Below are 24,071 nucleotides of genomic sequence, written 5' to 3' on the forward strand. Positions count from 1 at the left end.
TGAAGGAGAAGGTCGTGTTCTCAGCTGTTAGACCCAGAGGAGAAGAAAGTGACAATTTTTTTTTTTGTACTCGAATGGGTCTGAGACGCAGAAACTCCATGTGACTGATAATTATGTAGTCATAGGCACAAAGAAGAGGCTAGATGATGGGCCCAAGTGTTGCAGCCCCTTGAAACAGTTGTTCAACAGGAGGGCTAGGAGCTGGACCCCAGACCATGAATGCGTGAGTGCTGCCTCTGATTGGCTGAGCACTGTGACCAATCAGAGGCAGTTCTTAGCTGTCATTTGATAGCTGAGAGCTCCCTCTGATTGGTTACAGTGCTCAGCCAATCAAAGGCAGCCCATTCAGCAGGCGGGGATTTTAAATCCCCACCTGCTGAATACTACTGAGAGCAGTTCAGGAGAAGAGCCGGCTGGACGCGGCTGAGCCCCGGCAGCTGCAGAGAGGTGAGTATAGATGTTTTTTTTATTTTTTACACTGTTTTAGGATGGTTTTCAGGAAAAGGGCTTATATTTGAAGCCCTTCCCTGAAAATTACTACAGCGCTTGCCGGCAGCCCATTGCTTTCAATGAAGCCGGCTGTATTGCTGGCTCCATTGAATACAATGTGCTCCTCTGTGACAGCTGTGGCAGGGGATAGTGGACAGCTCACTTTTTGAGCGTCAAAACGCCTGTGTGACCGTGCCCCTGTGTGCCGATAAACGCTGCTAGCAGCGGTTTTTTCCGCCGTGCTGCTGGCTTAGGTCACGCGATTTTTGAATGCACAAAAAATTGTGCGACTAAACGCCCATGTGACTGAGCCCTTAATAAAAATAAATCTAAATTTACTGAAAGTTTTGAAAAACAATTTTCAAACTTTGAGTTTTACTGTTTTGTAAGACAAATATTCATAGAGCACAAAATTTTTAATAATTAACATTTACCATAGGCCTAAAATCATTTTTATGTTATTTTTTTAGGATCCACAAAACACAACATTTTAGCAGTAATTTTTCACATTTACTAGAAAATCTAAAAAAATAAATTTTTTAAGGACTAATTCAGTTCTGATGTGACTTTTAAGGGCCCATATATCACCCCATTTAAAAAACTGCAGTTAGCATTTAGGGATTTTTTTTAACCCCTTAATTAAATTAAGTCAACAAGGATCAGAAAAACATTTCAATTTTTTTGCAGATTTTCAATTTAAAAACATTTTTTTTCTATTACACTGCAGGAGATAGCAGAGAAACAAAACACTGAACTTATTACCCTGATTCTAGAGGTGTCCCATAAGTGGATGTAAACTGCTGGTTGGGCACATGGCTGGTCTCAGAAGGGAGGGAGTGTTATTTGGCTTTTGAAAGGCGAATTTTGCTGGAATGGTTTTCAGACTCCATGTTATGTTTGCAGCCCCTGAGGTACCAGTGCTGTTACGTCCATGTGGCGCATAATGATGGTGTCCTAGTAAACACGCAAACACACTCAAAGGAATTGCAAGAACAAATTATACCACTCCAGGCAAAGATAGAAAGAAAAGTGTCCCTTACTAATCAGGGGAAGTGGGGGCACCCCTGCCTAAAAGCAGGGTAGGCGCCCTAATAACAACGGCCCCACCATCTTCATCTCGGACCTGGCTATTCCTGATTAGGATCCTGGAGAGATGCACCAAACACAGGACACATAACTGTTCACACCTATACACAGAACAGGAGGGTTCATACACCACATGTCTGGCCACCTGTACAGACCCAACAGAACACATCGCTGTTCACACCACACTAGGTAAGGCAAACCACACAGAACATTAACCCCACTCAGAACTCACATGTATACAGCTAGTAAACAATAGCTAGTCCAAATGTCTTCACACTTAAAGAAAAGAGAGTCAGCCACCATGCTAACATAAAGGAACAGTGTCAGGAATCACCCATGTGTGACCATAAATAACATTAGACGTCTAGAGATCGCACCTGACAAAGGGAAGTGGACAGGGGGTCTACATAAGATGCAGACAGGGACAACAGGTCCAGACCATCGTCAGGGAAGGTGAAAGAAACACTTCAGACTAACAGGCATAACACTCAGCTCTGAGTGGGAATAACACAGAATGGGTAAAATGACCAGCATCCTCTAATCAGAGGGGCTGGTATTTATGTGCAGCAGACCAGGGGGTTGGCTGGCTGGAGAAACTCCACACCTAACCAGCTCAATTATCCCACACCTATCAAGGTGTGCTCCTTGAACCTCATAGAACAACAGGTCCCAACAGCACAACCTAACAAGTACATTTGAAACTTACAAGAACTAACCCCATGTTGAAAATTAAATCCCTCTGGGAATTCATTGATGGTGTAGCGAGCATTTTGACCCCACAGGTGTTTTGCAAAATTTGTTAACATTTTCATTTGAAAATGAAAAATTCACATTTTTCCAGTAATATTAAGTTTAGCCTCCGATTTTCAATTTTTGCCAGAGGCAGAAAGAGCAAAACCGCCCCATGATGTGTTACCCAATTTATCCCCAGTATGGAAATGCCCCATATATATGAACATAAATTGCTGCACATAGAAGAGCTAATTAGGGAAGGATAGGCATGTGGCTATATATTTGAGCTGTGCAGAGTTGCTGTTGTTTATTTGTTCAGTTGCTTCCGACTCTTTGTGGCCTGGTGGACCAACCCACACCAGTGCTTCCTTCGGCTGTTGCCACCGCCAACTCCACCAAGGTCCAGTCCTTCACCTGAAGGATATCATCCATCTTGCCCTTCGTCGTCCCTTCTTCTTTTTGCCTTCCACTTTCCCCAACATCAGCATCTTCTCCAAGGTATCCCGTCTTCTCATTATGTGGCCAAAGTACTTCAGTTTTTACCTTTAATATCATTCCCTCCAGTGAGCAGTCTGGCTTTATTTCCTGGAGTATGGATTGGTTTGATCTTCTTGCGGTCCAAGGCACTCCCAGCATTTTCCTCCAACACCAAAAATCAAAAGCGTCTATTTTCCTTCGCTGTGCGGAGTACATCAGGGTAAATTATAAAAATGGTGGTTCAATGCAATAATGAACTTAAAATTCCAGGGACATGTGGTATATTTTGAAGCAATCTTTTATGCACAGGCCATCCTTACAAAATGTGTTGAATCAGCACTCCAGGGGTTAATATGAATAAAATAGCACTTTATTCCTCAATGGTACCATTGAGGAATAAAGTGCTATTTTATTCATATTAACCCCTGGAGTGCTGATTCAACACATTTTGTAAGGATTCCCTGCTTCTTCTGGTCTTTGGGTCCAGACCTCTGCTGTGGATCGTGCACCCTTCAAGCCTGTAAGTGCAATTGGATTTATATTGGAAGTGCTGTTCCCCATTTCATTTCTTATGCACAGGCCGTGTCACGTGGGGCACGTTTTACAGTGATATATGGTGTCCTTCTTTATCCCTCATTGGTAACAGACTCTGCACCTCTTTGGGGTCTTTCCCTTCTTACTTTCACTAGGAAAGTGTTATCCTAGTACTATACATGTGGCCATGCTTCCAGAATTACTGGGCTCCCCCCATCCCTGGTCCCCACATATTGGGCCTTGATGACCTCCTACTGGACTTCAAGAAAGGTACTCCTCTGGCCTGCACCTCGATATAGCACATAAGCAATATACAGTGCCATTTGTATTATGTGCACCGACATTTTTTATACCACACCTTTGTTTTCCACATGGCCTTGTACTTAGTTCAGACAAGTCAACCCCTCCTTTGTACCTATTGTAGTCAAGGATGCAGTCTGGCTTGGGGGTCTCTGTACTGGTACCGCATACTGGACAGGGAGTTCTGCTCTGGTAGTGTATTGTGCTCAATATAAGGACATCCCTCTTGTGCTTATACTTGACATACAACCCGTTGTCACTGCATAGTGACCTACTCTCACCCCTTCAGAGAACTTGCCTAAGCAGCAAACTCAGGATCCTTTTTTGTTTGTTTTCTAACAGCTCCATATGCCACAGTTGTTCTGTGAGCAATGCTCTGGAATAGGGAAACACTGATGTAAATTTATCCAGGTGGAGATAGTAACCCTGGTCCAGTAGTGATGCACCAATTCCCATGCAATTTTTCCTGTAATTCCCAGGATGGGGGACATTCTGGGGGCTCAGTTCTGGTGTCCTTCCCTTCATAAATCCAGAACTTATGGGTATACCTTACACAGCTTGAACATTTTCATGCCATAGCTTGCCCTCTTGCTTGGCAGGTACTGATGGAAGCGAAGCTTCCATTTGAAATGCACCAGGGACTCATCTATGCAAAATTTTTTCTTAAGGATGTATGCCTGGGCAAACTTGGCATTGAAATGCTTTATTATGGAACTGTGTATTGTCGTTATAATGAAGGGGTCTTGATGATGATTTATTTGTTCAGTCATTGCCGACTTTCGGTCACTCTGTGGATCAGAATACGCCATGCTCCTTGTCTTTGGCCACTTCCTTCAGATTTTCTACAGTTATGTTCCTGTAAACCTTGATTGTGTCTACCCAGCGTGTTCTTTGGCGCCTTCTTCTGGACCCACTGAGTGTGCCAAGCATTGATGGTGTTTCCAGAGAATTGGCTTGTATGACATGACCAAATTATGAAAGCCATTGTTTGGTGATTTTGCTTTCTAGTGATACTTTTGGTGGTCTGACACAGTCTAGGATCGCCTTATTTTTTACCATCTCTGTACATGATATGCGCAGCATACACTGCCAGCACCAAAGCTCTAAGGCCTCGATCCTTCTTCTGTATACTTTCTTGAGTGTCCAGTTTTCGCATACATATGTAGTTATTGGGAAAATGATTGCATAGATTATTCTGATCTTTGTAATGCTGATGTCTTTGCTCTTCCATGTCTCCTTAATTTATTTTTTTACAACACACAATTGCCTCAGGTGTCGCTCTCCTGTCCACCGCTGACAGAATGCGATGTAAAAAAAAGTGCGTTCTTGGCTCCAGTACTGTGACTGACCAATCACAGTGATGGCTGAGGCAGGACCGCTCTGATTGGTCTCCCATCAGCTTCTAATGACTGGCTGCTGATGATGTCAGTAGCCATAACTACAGTGTCGCTGCGATTGCCACTGCGGCAATACTTTAACCCTTTATCGACGCAGCCCTTTTTCATTTTCGATTTCTCCTCTCCTCTTTCAAAAACTCTTCTATTTATCTATTGCGGCAGCCGCCTGAGGGCTTGTTTTTTTGCAGGACAAGTTATATGTTTCAATGTTATTATGCAATGTACCATATAATGTACTGAAAAACTTTTACAGTGGAGTGAAATTGAAAAAAAACTAAATTCCGCCATCTTTGGTGGGGTCTTTTGCAGTGTAGATTCTGCAGAAAAGATGACATGATAACTTTATTCTATGAGTCAGTAGGATAACTATGATACTAAATGTATTTATTTATTTTTTGCTGTACTACTTCAAAAAAATAAAATATGTTTTGAAAAACATAAAATACATTTTTGCCATCATCATCTGACAGCCATAACTTTTAAATTTTTCTGGCAACATAGTTATTTGAGGGCAAATTTTTTGATAAATGTCACGTAGTTTCTATTGGTACCATTTTGCAGTTCATATAACTTATTGATCACGTTGCATTACATTTTTTCTTGAAGATGGTGTGACCAAAAAAAGAACAAATCTGGCGTTGTGCATTTTTTTTCTGGACAACATTCACTGTGTGGAATAAATAATGCATTACTTTGATAGATTATACTTTTATGGACGCAGCAGATTGCTGCTCTTACTAGCAGGTATCAGTTGTGAGAAACAGCCGGAACCGACATTGTATGGATCCACAACCAATCCCCCTCCATACAAACCCTGAATGGACAGGACATAACTGTACGCCCTCTGTCGTTAAGGGGTTACACACAGCATGTAAGTTTACATTCATTTGTGGTAAGTACTTCCCAGCCAGGAAGTAAACTTATGTCCTATGGTGGGAAGGGATTAAACTACATTTACAAAGTCATAAAATGATAAAAGTCTGCCTGCTTTCAGATGCCACTAGGGGGAGCTTACTGAAGACTGACTGATTGATACAACTTCTTTTCTACTCAAACATAAATCCTTAGACTGTAATCTCAACCTTACTCTAGAATTTTATATTTTTCTTTAGTCTGCTTTCACATGGGTTAGAAAACCACATGATTTTGTAGCGCTGCGACAGTGCTACAAAACGCATGTATGTGAAGCCCATGGTTTCTAATGGCTTCTTTCACATTAGCGATGTTTTGTCTGATGCTACGTTGTTAAAAAAAACAATAGTGACATTCTCTATACTGACGCGATTTGCATTGTTTTGTAGCCCCTTTTTCCCTCTGGAGCCTTTGTTTTTGTCACATTGCAACACAGAAAGCTATTGGTTCATCAAGCGCTGCACTGATTAACTGAGCAGTGCTGGATGAACCAATCACAGCCAATGCTTCCTGGAGGCAGGATTTATGAATCCAGCAACCAGGAAGTGTTCTTCTGTGGGCGAGCGAGGACTGCAGGACATTCTGGAGTGCAGCAGGAGGACCCGGACTGAGCCTGCTAGGTAAGTATTCCCTTTTTTTTGGAGTGCAGCTAGGGCTTAGTTTTGGAATAGGGCTTAACCTTCTCGCAAGTTTATCGCACGATTTTATCACTGTCGCTACAAAATCGCAGGCACATTGCTGCGATATCGCTGCAATTTTGTAGTGGCGATATCGCTGTTGCCTGTGTGAAAGAGACCTTATGGGTGAGTAAAGAGTAGCAGAGTATTTGGAACTCTGTATCCAAAAAACTGAGTAGTATTAAAAGCTGGACATTCACTTTAAAATTTGAACAGACAACAAACTTCCAGTAGACGTAGTTGGAAATTCATCAGTAAGTAAGTGTAAATATGCCAGGAATAATCATACATCTATCCAAAGAGAAAATTAAATGGGAAATAATATAAGGAGAGACTTGACAGACCAGGTGAACGTCTTGTACTGTGTTGTATATTAGAGACTCCCAGTCTCTTTAGTTATATGGGAGATAACAAGTATTTTAAGGTTGATTTGTAAGTTTATGCTTCTTGTACAAATAATATTCCAGCACGAACAGAAGAGCCGGCTGCTCTACATGTTCCATAGTCAGCGCATCCATAACGAAACAGTCGTCCCGACTTAAGTACCTAAATTAAATGCATCAGTAGCGATGGCAGTTCTGAGAAGAATGAGATGTCTGTGTGTGAATGACTGCTTCATAAAAGATTTTGTTTGTTTTTGCATAATAATGCTGTGTACAGGACTCCATTACTATTCAATAAATGTATTCATTAAGCAAATTGGGCTCCAATCTGCAAATTCCAGCTCTGTGATTTTAGGATTGGATTGCTAACTGTAAATTAGTCACTTTTTAATTGACTGACAATTCCACAAAGACTATAATCTTCAAATTATGACTGTAATTGTGAATTAATATTTATGGAAAGTTTATGCTAGTTTAAAAAAAAATCGAAGCAGCTCCCATGAAAGCCGAGTATTTACATGTGCTGCTTTAGCAAAATTGCTTTGCCCAGAGTGTTAGAAATTGTCCTTTTGAAATCACTGAGAGAAATTGTGCAGCTAGCATTTGTTTCTCATCTTGTCTATGACCCCACTAAGGCAGCTGAGCATCCTAAGCACAGAACCTGTTTGTGATCTAGGAACTGGATTAAAGGAAGTCAAATTAGCATTAATAGCATTTTATTGTATTCCAGCATCCCTCCCTCTCTTCATTCTACACATACCCCTCTTTTAAGCCTCTTCCTTTCTTGGTTTTTATCTGTCTCCTTGTTGCTTTCTTCTTCTACAATCGTCTGTCTATCCCTCTTATATTCCTACTCCATCTTGTGGTATCCAGGTTTCTCAATATCCTTTTGCCTTATATTATCTTCTACGTCTTCCTTATTTTTGCTATATTTACTTATTCTTTTAAGTCTGCATCTTCTTCATGTAACAACTCATTATTTGTTGTTTTCTATTCTTGACCCTTTGATATACACTATATGGACAAAAGTATTTGGACACTGCAGAAAATCAGCAAATATGCAAATACTGAGTTTGCCGAATGGTAGGCTGGGAAGGACATGGGTAAAACAAAAAGCTGCTCATTTTGCAATAACCATTTATCTGATCAAGCACTTGTGGGATGAACTGGAGCGATGGGTACGACATCGCCACCCACGCCCAACTTCACAACAATCTCTTCTCACAGCCTTGCACGAAGAATGGCAAGCTATTCCTGTCCAGACTTTACAGAGAACTTGAGGAAAATATGCCTCAAAGTGCTGCCGCTGCAATACAAGCCAAAGGAGGGCTGACACCTTACTCTATAGAATAATAAAGCACTTTATCTGAAAGACATGCAGTGTCCAAATACTTTTGTCCATATAGTGTATTCACCCAATTTAGGTTTTGTTCACACGTAACAGTTGTATGCAGCCAGGAATTGGACACAACTGATTATAAAAGTTGTGCACTTTGTCCAGTGGTCTAGCATTCATAGCCAGGTAGAGATATGTTAAACACAATGCTACTCTGTCCAGCACAAAGAATGGTTCAGTCGCACCAACTGAAGCCACTGGGCACAAACTGAGCCCATAGGAGATTACAGGATATTTTTTGTAATAAACATCACCATCACCTTCAACACTGTGTCCATATTTATTGGTTGTGTCCAGCCAGTTGTTTTATGTCTGAAATGGACACAAATGATAACACTTTTTTGCACCTTGTATATAGGTCCAGCCTCATGTAATATTTTTGAAGAATTATGAGCTGGATGCAATGAGCGATCCTATAGAAAACTATGGAATCAGTTCTGGCATTAGTAGTTTGGGTTCCCAAATGTCTGGCCATCAGGGACCCCACCCCCGACGTGATAATGGAGGGAAAAAACTTGATAGCCAGACATATGGGAACCTAGTCTAAAACTATTGTGCTGATTGGAGGGCCGGATTTATGTGAATGGGATCTATATTCCTAAACTGTTAATTTCTGGTGCATAATAAGGACTCATGCACATATGGAGACACAGAAGGCTTTTTACACAGATTTCAAGACCAGGACAAGCAGTAGACATAGTAGGTGAGGGAGGACACATTTTTAAACCACTGCCAAAGAGAATTTGTCTCAGCTTGCATGGATTCATTGGGAATCCATGAAACAATAAACTGGGGCATGACCCAAATTGTATGATTTAGTTAGCTTATATGGTCACTTATATGGTAGTACGCAGAATGCCTATAAGTCTGTAATACGAAGACTTTGTGTTTCCCCCTTAAAGGGGTTATCCCGTGACAGCAAGTGGGGTTAAGCACTTCTGTATGGCCATATTAATGCACTTTGTAATATACATCATGCATTAAATATTGGCCATACAGAAGTTATACACTTACCCCTCCGGTGCTGGCGTCCCCGTCTCAATGGCGCCGACTAAAGCTGCCTTCTCCCTGGATTAGACTCGCTTGCGCTGTCTTCCCTCTTCTCTCCGGCTCCGGCGTGCTCGCGCTGCAGAGGTCTTCTGCGCATGCGCTGTCTGCCTCCTTCTGTCCGGCTCCGGCGTGCTCGTGCTGCAGAGGTCTTCTGGAACATTTTAATTGTTTGTCCAGTGTGACAATCAGGACAAGAACCCATCAATACACAGTTCAGCAGGCTTAAAAGAGAATTTGTGACCCACAGTATTGCATCTACCTTATTCTACCTTAAAATTGTATCTTCCTCTAATTAGTCCCCTCTCAATTATCTCCTGGTATAAGGAGACCTTTTTCTTTTCTTCTTTTCACCCAGATTGCTTTTTCTTCTCACTCCTTCTCTCTTTTCATAGTAATGTCTTGCTATCCATTTGCTCTTTAATCAGAATATTGTCTATATTCTTTTCATGCATTTTCTCTACTCAATATAGAAAAAAATCTTACAAAATGTTTTAGAGTTTCTTTTTCTAAAATCCGAATTGCTTTGATTCAATGCAAATCTGAAAACTATTGAATGGATTCTACCATTTCTGCTTCTAACATTCGATCATTATTTATCTTCCAAATCTCACTTTTGTTGTGTGTTTACAGGCAGTGGCCATATAATCTTGTAATAGTTCACTCCTGCTATTTGTAGTAGATGAAGGCCAAATGCACATGGCAAAGCCACACGGAGGTACAGTATGGTAGTATGGGCTCATAGAAGTTAAGGGCTCTGTATTATGGCTCCATACTAATTTGAATCTGCACGGAGTCAAGGAGCTGGTACATGTATGCAGCCTGCATTCACTACAGGATAGGTAGATAGATAGAAATTATATATATATATATATATATATATATATATATATATACACATCTACTACCATTTTTTGTATCAGGTAGAGAATAAGTTCCCTCCACCTTAAAAAAACATTCCCACCAGATAGGTACAATAAACACATACAACATTCAACATTCGCATCCAGAGCAGGTAAATGCTACCGTGAGGACAAATGTAAAAAAACTAATTTCCAGTAGATCATATATAGCATATAATATATGAAAAGTCAATACAATAAAACTGCTACATTAACCCGCATAGGGAAATTCTTCTGTTGGGGTGCTTTCTGAAATTATTCTGAAGGATGGAGCGCAGTTGCAGATTTTGTCAAATAATATGGATTCTGTTGTGTTTTTATCTGCAAAACGCATTTTGCGGAATGTTTTATGCAATTTCTTGTGTTTATTCACTGCAAACTTGCACATTCGCTTATACATACAAAGCTTGTGAATTTCTGTGTATTCTTTTGTGTGTACAAACACGCTGGAGCTGTGAAAATTGTAGTCACAGTTTGCATATTTGCAAGACTGAAAGGTGCCTATGCCCACATAAACAAGCCCTAATTCTCCCACCAGTGAAAGCACCCTAAGGCTTCAGACGAATGTATGTGCAATTGTGTATGCCATAGTGCAACGTATTTGTGCCATCAATGAGTCTTTGTTGAGCACGTACTGGCGTAAATCACATGCCCGCAGAGAATGGTTTTTTGCACACAGACACAAGCTGGCCCCGGTTTCAATGGCTAATTCATCTAATTAGTTATTTTTCTAGCAGAATTGCGCAGCATTTCACGCATGGTCTTGCACATTGCATGTGCATTTGCGCACCCCCCATTCCCTTCTAAAGGGACCCTTGGTGCGGAAATGCGTACAAACCAATTGACATCAATGGGTTCTATTTTTTTGTGTATTGCGCACGCAAATACATGCATGTGAAGCAGCCCTTAGACTCTTGATTGTAGCAACAAGATTACTGAGATCAATGTGCACAACAGACATTTTTCATCAACTTTGATAAAGTTTTGGAGCAATTTCATTGGCCAAAACAATAATCCCCCTCTCTGTCTGCAGATGCCTATCATCTATGAGTGTTTAATATATATGTATCAGGACAGCGCACCACGACCAATGGGAAGCAACCCAATACGGGCAATCAATCAACAAAAATGGACTCACCCAGTGTATAGTGGAGCCCGGTCCTGAGCCCCACCTACACCTCCAAGTCCTGGGTCGCCTTAATGTATCATGCCAATCGTCTCCCTGCGTATCCACGGAATCCTGACGGGCTATATCAGGAGAGCTGCTAGGAATCTGTATCACACTCTGGGTGTGATCCACTGAGCAATGAATAGTGAAATAAAAAAGTTCCTGCGCTCCTTTTGGATCCAATTTCCCCAGGGAATGGAGTTACCAATGCATAGATAGATTTAGAAATCCTCCTTTATTCCATATCAAAGTGCAACGCGTTTCATCGCATATAGCGACTTTCTCAAGCACAGTACTGTGCTTGAGAAAGTCGCTATATGCGATGAAACGCGTTGCACTTTGATATGGAATAAAGGAGGATTTCTAAATCTATCTATGCATTGGTAACTCCAGTCTATGAGTGTTTGTCACATATGTAATAATTCTCTCTACTCCTAATCTGCCTTCTCTGCTCCATGTCCTGTATCTCTATACAGTATGTAATATTTATAGTATTATATGTAATGTTATTTTGTATTACTCAAACAATAATGAGCTCTCTAGACAACAGTGTTCTATTAGATACAATGGACTGAAATTATCTCAAGCCTTGAGCAAAAGACTTGGCCATTTTTTATTGATCTTCCATTGGAGTTGACTATTGGGACACTGAGCATAAAGATACCTGGAATCCGGTAAATAATGTACTAATAAGATACATTATCATTAGTCTTAGTATCTTCATCATACATCAGGTCTTTGGAAATGTTTAATAATTACCATTATTTTATTAGATATGTAGATATGACATAAGCTTCTGTGATGTTGTTAGTGTTCTCTTCCAGGATGGGGAATTTCCTCTCTTGGGTTCGATTTCACATCCATATTGTTATTCACAGTCTTGCACCCCAACTTCATATACCCAATGTTTCCTGAAACATACCTCATGTTCCCCTTCTATTTCAGCCCCTTCCCCCTCTATATCATCTTCCACCCTGTTGTCTAGTATCAGGCTGTATTATTTTTCACAATATCATTCTCCTCTTACCTTCCTCTCTTAAATTCACAAATCTACTGTAACAGCAAGTCAAATGCACTTATTTATTAATGCGCTTCTGTTCATAAATGTCCTATCTGCTCACTCAACCTCACAGCTCAGGTCATTACGGCATAAATTGCTGGATAATGTGCGCTCAAACCTGGAAAGCATGATGAGTTATCGCTATAATCTGTATGGCGCAATGTATAGGGGAGAAATCACTTCTTAGTTACCTTTCATATAGGACTGAATTACATCGCAGGACGCAGCCAAATCTGCAGCTATGGAACTCCACACCAAAATCCACAGGTAAAAATATACTGTAGATTTTGATGAGAAATTCTAGTTACGTCTTAAACCATTTTCAATTCCGTATCAATATCCACAAGTATCCTGCGGATTGTGGTGCGGAAGCTACGGCAGATTGCAATGCATTGTGCGATTTTTTGACGAAAATTGCCAATTCAAATCTATAGGTGCGTTTTAAAAAACGGATTACACTCATTGAAAGCGATCCATTTTTATCACATGTAACTATGGTAGCCTTTAAAAATAAGTGTGCAGAACCCATCATGCATTTTTGTTTTCCTTTTTAGACATGTAAAAATCAAATGTAAAATGGATGAAAATAGTAGAGAGAAATCTCATAAATGCATAAAAATTGGGTGAAAATCACACAAAAAAGTTGGCACAATTTGTCAGAACTGAAGAATATACCCTTACAGCAATGTTCAAGAGAAACACTGATATGGGGAGTCGAAAAACCATTTGTAAAGTTATCTATGCACATGAAATACTATGGTCACTGCATTTATATAGCTGTGGGGAGGGGGGCACCACCACACTGCACTAATTACTAACTTGTTTACAATGTGTAATAATTATAGAAACAGATTTTATTACTATATAAAACATATTAATTTGGATTTGTTTTATTCTTTGTGACCCAATTGAGTTGTCTGTCTATACATAGAATTTCTAGAATCAAAGCTTTTTTCATTCTTGCATGTAAGAAAAGAAATCTCTAGATCTCCAGCTCTGCCTGGGAGGGAATTTGAACAAGCTTCAAGTGAATGAATAGACACTTAACCATATACTCCCTGGAAAATTCCAAGTAACATATGAAGTAATTAAAATAATGATGTATAAATAAAATAGATATTGAGAGGATGACGACTGATGAGCATTCTGAGTTTAGAAGCATCATCACTATAAGGCTGGTTTCCGAGTAGTATATTGCAACATAATAATAATAATCTTTATTTATATAGTGTCAACATATTCCCCAGCGCTTACAAACCAGGGGAGAACAGATACAAAAACAAAGATACAAAAACCACGGTTACATGTAGTAATCGATTGATGGAAACAGTAGGGGTGAGGGGCCTGGTCCAACGAGCTTACATACTACAAGTAATGGGGTGATACAGAAGGTAAAGGGGCTGGAGATGTGCACGGTATGGCGGGGTGGAAAGTGTCTATGCTATACACAAAGGCAATGTTCAGACTTAAGCTGTACACATCTGTAATCCGTATTGTGGACATGTTACAGATTACATTACAACCCTATGTCATCAGTATTTCATCACTATTTGATCTCTATTTGACTCTGTATATTTTAGTTTTTACTTGATAAATACTGATACTTATTTGCTCAATGGAAACTAATTGCAATTCAGAGGTAAATGCGGGAAAAATAGGTCATGCTGCATTTCTAAAAAATGGCCATATGAATAGATACATAGACTTACATTAGCTCCCTATTACAGTCCACAAAGCATGGACCAAATACAAAGCAAAAAGATGCTCATCTGAAAGTGGCCTAAACACATAGAATATGTTCTAAAGTATGGACAAGGAGTCATTATAACGGACCTTTCACAGAGGACAGCATATTCCACAACAGTATTGCGAAATATGCTCTCCTGCAGAATAAATCAGCCCCAAAATCTGCACTGCTAATGTGTAGATTTTGGTGCAGAATTGAAAATAGTAGAAACCTGCTGGCAACTCCACATCAAAATCAGCATTTAGCAGTGTGGATTTTGGTGCAGAATTCAAGGAAGGTGTATTGCACAATGCTGTTGCAGCCTATTCCATCCCATGTGAAAAGTCTCTAATGCTCTGGAGTCCTATCAGGGGATTCTGGCTGCAAGTGTTGAAGGGAGGGGTAGGCTCCTTGTCTTCTTTAGGTGACTTTGTATACGCTTGTAATCATATATTTAGTGCAAGAACTGCAAGCTCTCCTATTGTTTTTTTATTGTTCTGTTTTTAGATTTACTATATATAGGTCTGTATGCTTCATTCACACATGTTCCTCCAAATTATTAGCTAAGAAATACTCTTGATATAAATGACCGTTAACCTTAAGAGATCAGAAAAGAACAATCAAAGTTTTCTATTTCCCTTCCACAATTATTATTCTTGGAGCTGAAGTTTACACCAGGGATTCCCCAATTCCTTCAGACAAAGAGTTTTGAGAGCAATTAAATGATATTCTCTCAGTGGTTGTTGTAGTAGAAGAAGTACTTATCAGTCATGCAAAAAAAAAATCTTAAAATACAACATTATTACACAGAGGTAGAAGATACAGCATTTAGTCCCTGGCAGGATATTCCAAGACCTATGTCACCCCCACCACCACCCCCCAACCCAGCCCATACCACACACTACCCTACAACCCCCCATCTGGAGTGGTTCCTTTTTTTTACACTGCATCCCTGCATGATTGAAAATGGAACTGTTTTCTAATGGAAATAAGGCATCCGACTGATTATGTGTATTGAATCCGAATCACTCACCAGATCCTCTTCTTGGAAATGAATTGAAGAAAGGATGATGGTTACAGACCTCTGCAGGCAGGTCTTTCTAATATCCCAGCTCCGTGTATTTTGCAACATTTTTTTTCTTTGACTATTTGAAATGGTTTAGCTATATAATTGTATTGCCTTTGTACAGAGACATGGCATAGAGAGAGCCCACACTGATCACTGGGACTTCCAGCTATAGGGGATGCAACAGCTACAGCCAGGAAGGTCTTTATATTAGGACTTGTGATTTCCAAAGAACAGTGCAAATAAGGCTGTATGCACAAAGGCCCTTATTTTTTTATCAGTCCTGAAAAATTGGTCTGATTTTTCTGTGATTTTCATGTGCTTTTTATGCATTTATGTCATTTTTCCACACAATTTTCATCCATTTTGCATTCATTTTTACATATATATAAAAAAAACGTATACTTGTCCAGGCTCCGCACTTCTTGTTTCTTTTTATTTTTTTTATGGTCACCATGGTTACAGATTATAAAACGGATCACAACTGCATCAATCCGTTTTTTTAAATACACTCGTAGACTTGATTGGGCGATTCTCGTTCGAAAAATCACAGCACAAATCATTCTGCGATTTTATTTGCTCGGACTGTTCGTCTGATTTAAAAATTGCCCATATGAATATAACCATTTAAAATTCGGTGCTTTATTTCTAGCTGATTTCGGTCTGATTTTTGCGGTCTGAAAATCGGACAGATAAATTTCCTATGTGAATATACCCTAGCCAACCTGTGATTCAGACATGATGATCGAGATCACAAATGAATGTTACCAGACTGCAAGCAACATGTTCTAGGCACACTATATAATAACTATAGTGCTATTAGTATTGTATACTGATACTAAAAAGTGACACTAAACCTGCAAAATAAATATAAAACCCATGATAGAAATCATGAAATAAACACACCAATACTTAGATTGCATATATAGTAATAACATGAGTGTATGTTTTATATTCAAATAGTACATTTATATATGAGCATATTAAAAAAATGTTAATAAAATATGTTTTAAATAAATGTTCCTTCCTCAAAATTGATGAGGATTTCTGCACATATTCATTCTTCCGTGTATTTGACAACACTGCATAATTAAGTATATTCTAAAAGTGTATTAAATGTTTACTCTAAATATTAATCATTATTATTATTATACATGTGAGTATATTATATATATATATATATATATATATATATATATATATATATACACCCACATGTGAATTAATTTCTTGATATATGTATGTTTACATGATTTTATACATTTTCACTTTAATGCAGGATCGTTTTCTTTTTGAGTATTTACTTTCTTTTTGGGAATAAAATATTCTATGAAACATCATAAGTATGTCAACAATAATAATAATTGTATATTATTAGCGTTGCTGTCACCCGTTCTATGCTGTGGTCATTATGGGTTCTTTATTTTTATTCATAGATTCCCACTTTAATTACTCATCTATTTTAATATGCATTTTTGAAGATAGGTAAATCTAGAGGGAAGTAAGGGGGGAGGGGGTGAAAGAGTAACATATTCTCCTGATTAAGGCTTTAATTTACCTAAACCATAATAATAATATTGTAAAAGTGAAGAACTGTTGTGATTAATATAATTAGGACAACATTACACAGAATAAAATTAACTAAAAAAAATGTAACTTTAATTCGAGTAAATAAAGATGAAAAAATATAACATTTAAAAAAAATGCTTATGTCATTAAATCGCCAGTCAGTACAAAACAATAATAAATAACTGAAGCAAAGGAATTGCCCTATGGCATTAGATCATTTATTTTACATGAAAATAAGCAGACTGCTGATGTCCTGATACAATTATATTATTTCAGAACAAATTGTTATTTATTTATTTTTTCTGTAGGTGATTATTATACATCAGAGTAAAAGGAAATTATTTTCTGAATTTATTGCTAAATATAAATAATATTAAAACTACATTTAGAGGGTCTTGTTTTACAGATAAATGAGAAGCTTTATCTGGAATCACCAACCCATATACATCATGGATTGCCTGTGTAGAACAATCTTATGTTTTCTACACTTGGGGACTTTTGGTTCAGATGAGATAATATTGCTTTCCCATTATTTAAGACTAAAAAAACTTGATGAATAGGTGACATAAACCCTTAAAGCTATATAATACATAGCTAAGTACATCCATGTATTATATGTCTATCTTTTTTTCTTTCTATCTATCTGTCCATGTAGTTACACCATACTAGCTATTTTTCTCTGACTTCTGGTCCTTTCTTTATTTATTCAAGTCTACTTTATTTAAGATAGATAGATAGATAGATAGATAGATAGATAGATAGATAGATAGATAGATAGATAGATGAAAACCACGAGATAATCGCGAGATAATTAAAACTGACTAGTGGGCAACTGCAGGATTAACATTCTTGAAAAATTTTGCATTTTCCTCCAGATTTCCATTGTGGAGGTCAGATCAGTAAACGCAGTAGGCTGTGTGAGCCTTTTCCCCAAGTAGCCAAGGTTACAGTTATCCTCATAAGTGGGTTTGGAAGGACAAATGTAGCCACAGAGACTCCCACAGTAAAAACCTGAGCTAAATAATACTACCTTGCATAATACATTTCATGCAATATTAAATACCTTGCAATAACAACTACAAACCTCAGCATTACACCTTAGCCCCTAGCCGACATATACTGGGGTTGTGCAGCTTGTTTCTTGTGTTTTTTTATTTATTTACCATATTTCTAATTTTATTTAGATTAATGACACATACTTTAATATGGTAATTTATGTAATTTACATTTCCAATATGCTTGATATTTAATAGTTTTATAATAACGCTGTGAATACTAGAAACAAGCTAAGTATGACAAACAAAAGCTTGGATTAGCTGAAATAGTTTTCCCTTTAGTTATTAGCAGTAGCAATAGATGTAGAGACAGGACTTAGCTGTATTGAAGTGACAAATCCTGCCACTCCAAGCTTTAACTTCTAAATTCTGTACTATGTTGTGATATAGCATATGTCCACTACGCTATACACGGCTGATAATTCACAAGTGGGGGGAATGCAAAATTGTATAGGGAAGCGTAAGAGGCTGGGGAGCCCCATGTTATTTACTTTCTTGCTGATTGATATGTAAATCCCCCTCCATTCCTTATTTGCAGGCTCTCTAGCGCCTTAAACTGCACGGCTCACCTTTCTATGGAGCAGGCAAAGAAGCTCCTAGCTTTAGCCGACATGGGACAAAATGAAAATTAGTTGATTTAATGACAACCAAATCTTTTGTAAGGAGGATAAGTAGATGTACAAAATAATCATTCCATCAATTACAACCAAGCCAAGAGCATGTTCTCGGATTTAAATGACAAAGCTGCTCTGCGTTTAATCTTTGCTACACAACAACCTACTGTATGACTCACACGTAAATATGTTTAATATGCCGTAATTATAGATACACATATATGCATATACAATATGTCCATATATATAACTACCTATGGCTCACACGCAAATATATTTAAAAGACTTTAAATATATGTATACTGGGGTTTGCAAAAATAAAAAGGATCACATTCCCCATTCGGGGTTTGATATTGAAAAAAGACAGGAAAGTAGTACAAAACCTCCGTGTCCTGATGTAAATAATAGGGAAGGAAATGGAGACGTAATTAAATTAAAATGTTATTAAATAAAAAAAAATAGATCGCGGAGGTTTTATGCAGCTCACTGTCTTCAGTATTAAACACTGAATGGAGATATATATATATATATATATATATATATATATATATATATATATATATATATATATATATATATATATATATATATATGATTCTGTTATCCAGAATGAGAAATCGTCTAAATCATTCCAAATATGTCCGTTTTCATATATTAATAGCACACCGATCATTTCTTTCTGCGGAGCCACACAATAGCGCTTTCTGCACAGTGTCAGTAATATGTTTTCCCATAATACAGGCTCATGTACTTTTGTTGTGTTTTTTTCATGCATATAATTTCAGCAAAGTAAAACAGAAATAAAATGGAGAAAACTTTATGAACCGAATTCATCAATAAGGACAAAGGAGCGATGATATCATGAAAGAATCATACACCTGTTTAATAATAAATTGGTGTCACATAAATCCAGTGGGTTCAGCGAGGTCTCATAAATTATCCCTGTGCATGAATACAATATAACTGATAGTTTAACAAGCAATATGAAAAGGACAGACTGGAGAATAAAATAGAATTCATTTCTACATAGTCATCTATGTCAAAGACATCATGTGTTCATTCAGACTTTTCTATGGAATACGTTTTAAAGATAGGGTCTGGCAGGCAAACATTAAAAAGTGACACCCATAAATAATGTACTGGCCCATAAGTATCTCCAGGTCCATTCAAATTCATTATTGGTGCAGTGGTATCATTTTATTCAGGACAGAAATCATATTTCCTCTCTCAATCCAAACACTTGCAGCAAAAATATACAGATAAAATAAACTAGAAAATAAAAAAAGAAAATAAATTACTGCATTTTTTTTAAATGAGCATCATTTACATTGATTGGATTTGTATGCAGAGAAGATACGGCATCCAATAATTCTGATCTGGGAAGCTAAATAGGTGTCAAATATTGCAATATTAAAAAGGAAGGGGTCTCATTTGTTTGGGTTTTTTTTACAACCAAATTTACAGGCTACTAAAAACTAAATATTCCAAAGGTTACAATGTCACAAGGAACTTAAAAAATAAAATCTTCAGTTTAATATTGGAGTGAATGGATTAACCCCCAGATCTTCATTCAGTGTAGCCCTATATACAAGCAGGTAACGTGGGAAGGTAGTCTGAAGTCCAATCCTCCTTTCCATCTGACATTTTGAGTACCATCCATCCAGATTAATAACTATCTCCTCTATCCTTCCCCTTCTCTTTTTGGATTGCTCAGAGAAACCCTCTTATAAATCCATCCCCCCCTAAAGTACTGCACGTTTTTTCTTTTTTTCCATCTTTTTTTAAGAGAGAAGAAGGGTTGCCTGGGGACAGAGGGACCTGGGTTTTATTCACCATGTCCTGCCATATAGTAAGGTAGAGCAGGACATGGCTGTACCATAGTCAGAACTAGAAGTATTTAGATGAGAAAGGTTGGTGACCTGGCTCTGGAGACTTGATGGGCTGCTGGAGTGCTGACCCATATCTGGAGACTGGCCTGCACTGTTTGTTTGGTGGCTTTGATGTTGCCCCAAGCCATTGGTGGTCACTGTAAGAGCTGTGGCTGTCTGCTGCTGATGGTTCTGAAGGGCAGTGGTTGGGGTATTGGAGCCTGCCTGGCATGGCTTGCCATCCTTAACCAACACTGGAACTGCTACCCGTCTTGGAGATTGCTGTTGCTGACAAGAACTATTGTCCTGTTGCATCTGCTGTTGTGCTGCCTTGTCCTTGGCTTGTCTCTTCATCTTGTAGCGGTGATTCTGGAACCAGATCTTCACCTGAGTTGGAGTCAGATGGATCATACTGGCCAAGTGTTCCCTCTCTGGAGCAGATAGGTATTTTTGCTGTTTGAATCTCCGTTCCAGCTCGTAAACTTGGGCCTGAGAAAACAGCACCCTACGCTTCCTTCTTGGGGTGCTTTGAAGTGGAGCCATACTCTTACCCACATCTCCTAATGAGGCCATATTGCCAAGACTTCCCATATTCATTCCATTGGAGGGACCCATGAAACGGGAGACTAATAAAAGAATAAAAGAGAACAGAAACAGGATGAGAATGGTACATAGCAACTAAAGTAAATGCAATATCAGTATATAACTAAATATGCCTTTATATATATATATATATATATATATATATATTTATATATATATATATATATATATATATATATATATCTCAAATAGTAATAATATATTATTATATTATAATAGTGGTAATCCTAATAATGATAAGGTTATATAGCATACGGATATCAGAATGTCTGTATGACGTTCTTGTGCTTTTATAGTATTGACAAAGTTGTCCAGGCACCTAGAAGTTAAGCTCTTTTATAGTACATTAGATTCATAGTTGTTTAGATGATTACTATCGTTACTAAATAGCCTATTTTTTGCAATACTTAAACTTTTTTTTAGCAAATTGGAAAACCGTATATGGTTACTACAGAAAAGAACGACTATAATTGATTCGTGAATATAAAGAATGATTGTTTCTGTCTACTAAACCTTCATTAAATATAGGCCAGTATACATACTAATATGCAAAACATAAAGAGTCATGTTCTGTAAGGCATATATACTAGTGTATATATACAGCGGTGTGCAAAAAATGGCATCACATGGTTGATATTGAAAACAGTAAGTGAGCTGCAGAAAACCTCCGTGAAGTGTTGTAAATAATAGAAAAAAAACCATTTACAATTTCATATACATTTAATTAAATTTATTAAAAAAAATTATAAATACATTTACAGCAGATCACTGAGGTTGTATGCTGCACGCTTCAGTATCAATCACTGAATGGAAGCTGTGATGTAATTTGCTGCACATCCCAGCATATAGTCGTATATATTATATTATATCGTAGTATCAATTATATATATTTGTGTGCACCATAAACAGTAACTACTTACTTGTAGAAAATCTTGGGTCCGGGTTGGTTCCATACCATCCAGTAGCTGAACTATTCCTCATAGTCTCCTGATAAGGTGGCAGCTCGCTCATATTGCCCAAGTTGCCCAGGTTGCCATTGCAGTAGCCCCCCATTGTGGTGTGGGACAGTTGGGGAACCCCTGCAGCTGTCATGTGGTAAGCAGCACTGACTGGTCCATTGTGGCCCATGGCATGTTGCTGCATAGTAGGCTGAGACACCTGAGATTGCCTGTAGGCAGCTAGGGGAGCCCCTAAGCCAGTGCCCTCCATAGCCACCTTCTTGTAGCTCTCTTCCAGAGGACTCAAGATATCAGACACTGAGAAGGGAGTAGTGTGCTTGGGACTCATCGACATGTTTCTGAGGCTGGGAGAAAAAAGAAAGAGATCTCTCCCTCTCTCTCCCCTTTTTTTTTTCCTTTTTTTTTTGCCAAATCTTGTGGTGCTGTTGCCGTAGCGCCGGGCTCTTGTTGGGTGTACACGTAAAGTCCGCCTTAATTGGGCTGAGAGCAGCTCAGAGGGTTCTTTGCGTTTGTTTTAGGCAGGAGCCAGGTTTTAGGCAGCAGAGGCGGAGCCAGCAGTGAGGCAGACAATACAGCCCGAGCCTGCGCTACTAATGAGCTCACACATGCTGATCACAGGCTAATCATCAGGATAGCACCTTGTACCCCGAGCTGGACAGCCAGTATAAGTACAGAGATACACAGCCAACTCTGCTGCCAGCCACCCTAATACTAGGAGAGCCTGCGTGCTCCTATCTATCTATCTATCTATCTATCTATCTATCTATCTATCTATCTATCTATCGCATATCTATCTGATAGATCTATTCACATATTTAGCAATGTTGTTACATCTATATTAATGGTGACTATGTATTTATTATCAGTTTATTTATCTTTGTTACAATAAATGCGGTTATGTATTTAATTTATCTATCTAGGTATCTGTGCACATCTTTTTATGAGGGATATCCTTCTATTTCTGGCACCTACCTAAATCTATTTGTGTAATTCTTCTTCCCTGCATTCATTCTGTTTTTTTCCTTTCCTTTCTTTTTTTCCTTCCGTCTTTCTTTCTCTTTCGTTTTCTCTTCCTTCTTTCCTTCCTTCCTTCCTATTTTACTTATTTATGTCTATCTAATATTAAGCTATATGCATTTTTATTCTTTTCCTATCTGTCTGTATACCTTTATCATGTATCATATCTATCTATCTATCTATCTATCTATCTATCTATCTATCTATCTATCTATCTATCTATCTATCTATCTATCTATCTATCTATCCATCCTGATTACAAAACAAACACTGAGCAAAAGTTAAGAAACATGTTGATTTTAGGATTTTCCAAAATCAAAATGATTGGTATTCGCAGAAATTGTTTTTCCGGCAGTCTAAATAATTGTGTAATAATGATTATCCATACTGAAAACCTAGTGGTGACTTGTATTATGTCTTTACAAATAAGTGTGTGCAATTACAGTGTACTATCTATCTATCTATCTATCTATCTATCTATCTATCTACAGTAAGTAAGCCTTCTACTAGAATCAGCACAGGTCTTCAGTCTGTACTGTTACCAGGAATTCCCTTTGAAGGAATGGAAGCGAGAGATATGGGTACAGGTCACATCGTCAGGATGTAATCTAATAAAAATCTCATATTAAGAGGCGCACAGTAGAGGGGGTGCAGTTAACCCAATGACTTTGGAGCATTTTAGAAGTATTTAGTAATTGCTCTTGTGGATGTGTTTATACTATGCTGGCTCATACTTAAAAATGCAAAAGTGCACTTGGTAGCCGGGAATACTAAATATCTTTGTCTAGAGTGCTGGTATAAATGGCCGGCTGCTTTGTGCGGCTGCATATTACTACATGAGGATCATTGGCTTCAATTGGGAAGCTCTTGTTCACCACTAGGCGAGGAACCGCTTAGGAGAAAGTGGGGTTTTCTCTATCACATCCCTCAAGTACAACCCCAGGATTGATTGTGCTTCAAATCACTGCAAGAGGTGAGCTTTCCACACACAAATACTTTATGACGATGATGATGTTGTTGCCCTCCTCCTAGCC

The 24,071-nt window shown here is 38.3% G+C and overlaps 1 protein-coding gene across 1 annotated transcript; it reads right to left on the minus strand.

Moving 5' to 3' along the window:
• Positions 1-20,419: 20,419 nt before the first annotated feature.
• Positions 20,420-22,354, minus strand: NKX2-1 (NK2 homeobox 1). Its single transcript, XM_066605839.1, has 2 exons — positions 21,982-22,354; positions 20,420-21,084 (listed from the first exon to the last, which is right to left on the minus strand). Exons 1-2 carry the CDS (start codon positions 22,352-22,354, stop codon positions 20,420-20,422), a joined length of 1,038 nt encoding a protein of 345 aa, XP_066461936.1.
• Positions 22,355-24,071: the final 1,717 nt, after the last annotated feature.

Source organism: Eleutherodactylus coqui, chromosome 6 (genome assembly GCF_035609145.1).
Source record: "Eleutherodactylus coqui strain aEleCoq1 chromosome 6, aEleCoq1.hap1, whole genome shotgun sequence".
Lineage (NCBI taxonomy): Eukaryota > Metazoa > Chordata > Amphibia > Anura > Eleutherodactylidae > Eleutherodactylus > Eleutherodactylus coqui.

Coding starts and splice junctions, on each gene's coding strand:
- NKX2-1 (XM_066605839.1), bottom strand. CDS start 22,354: ATGTCGATGAGTCCCAAGCACACTACTCCCTTCTCAGTGTCTGATATC. Junction 21,085..21,981: donor GGACCCAAGATTTTCTACAA/GTAAGTAGTTAC, acceptor TTCTTTTATTAG/TCTCCCGTTTCATGGGTCCC.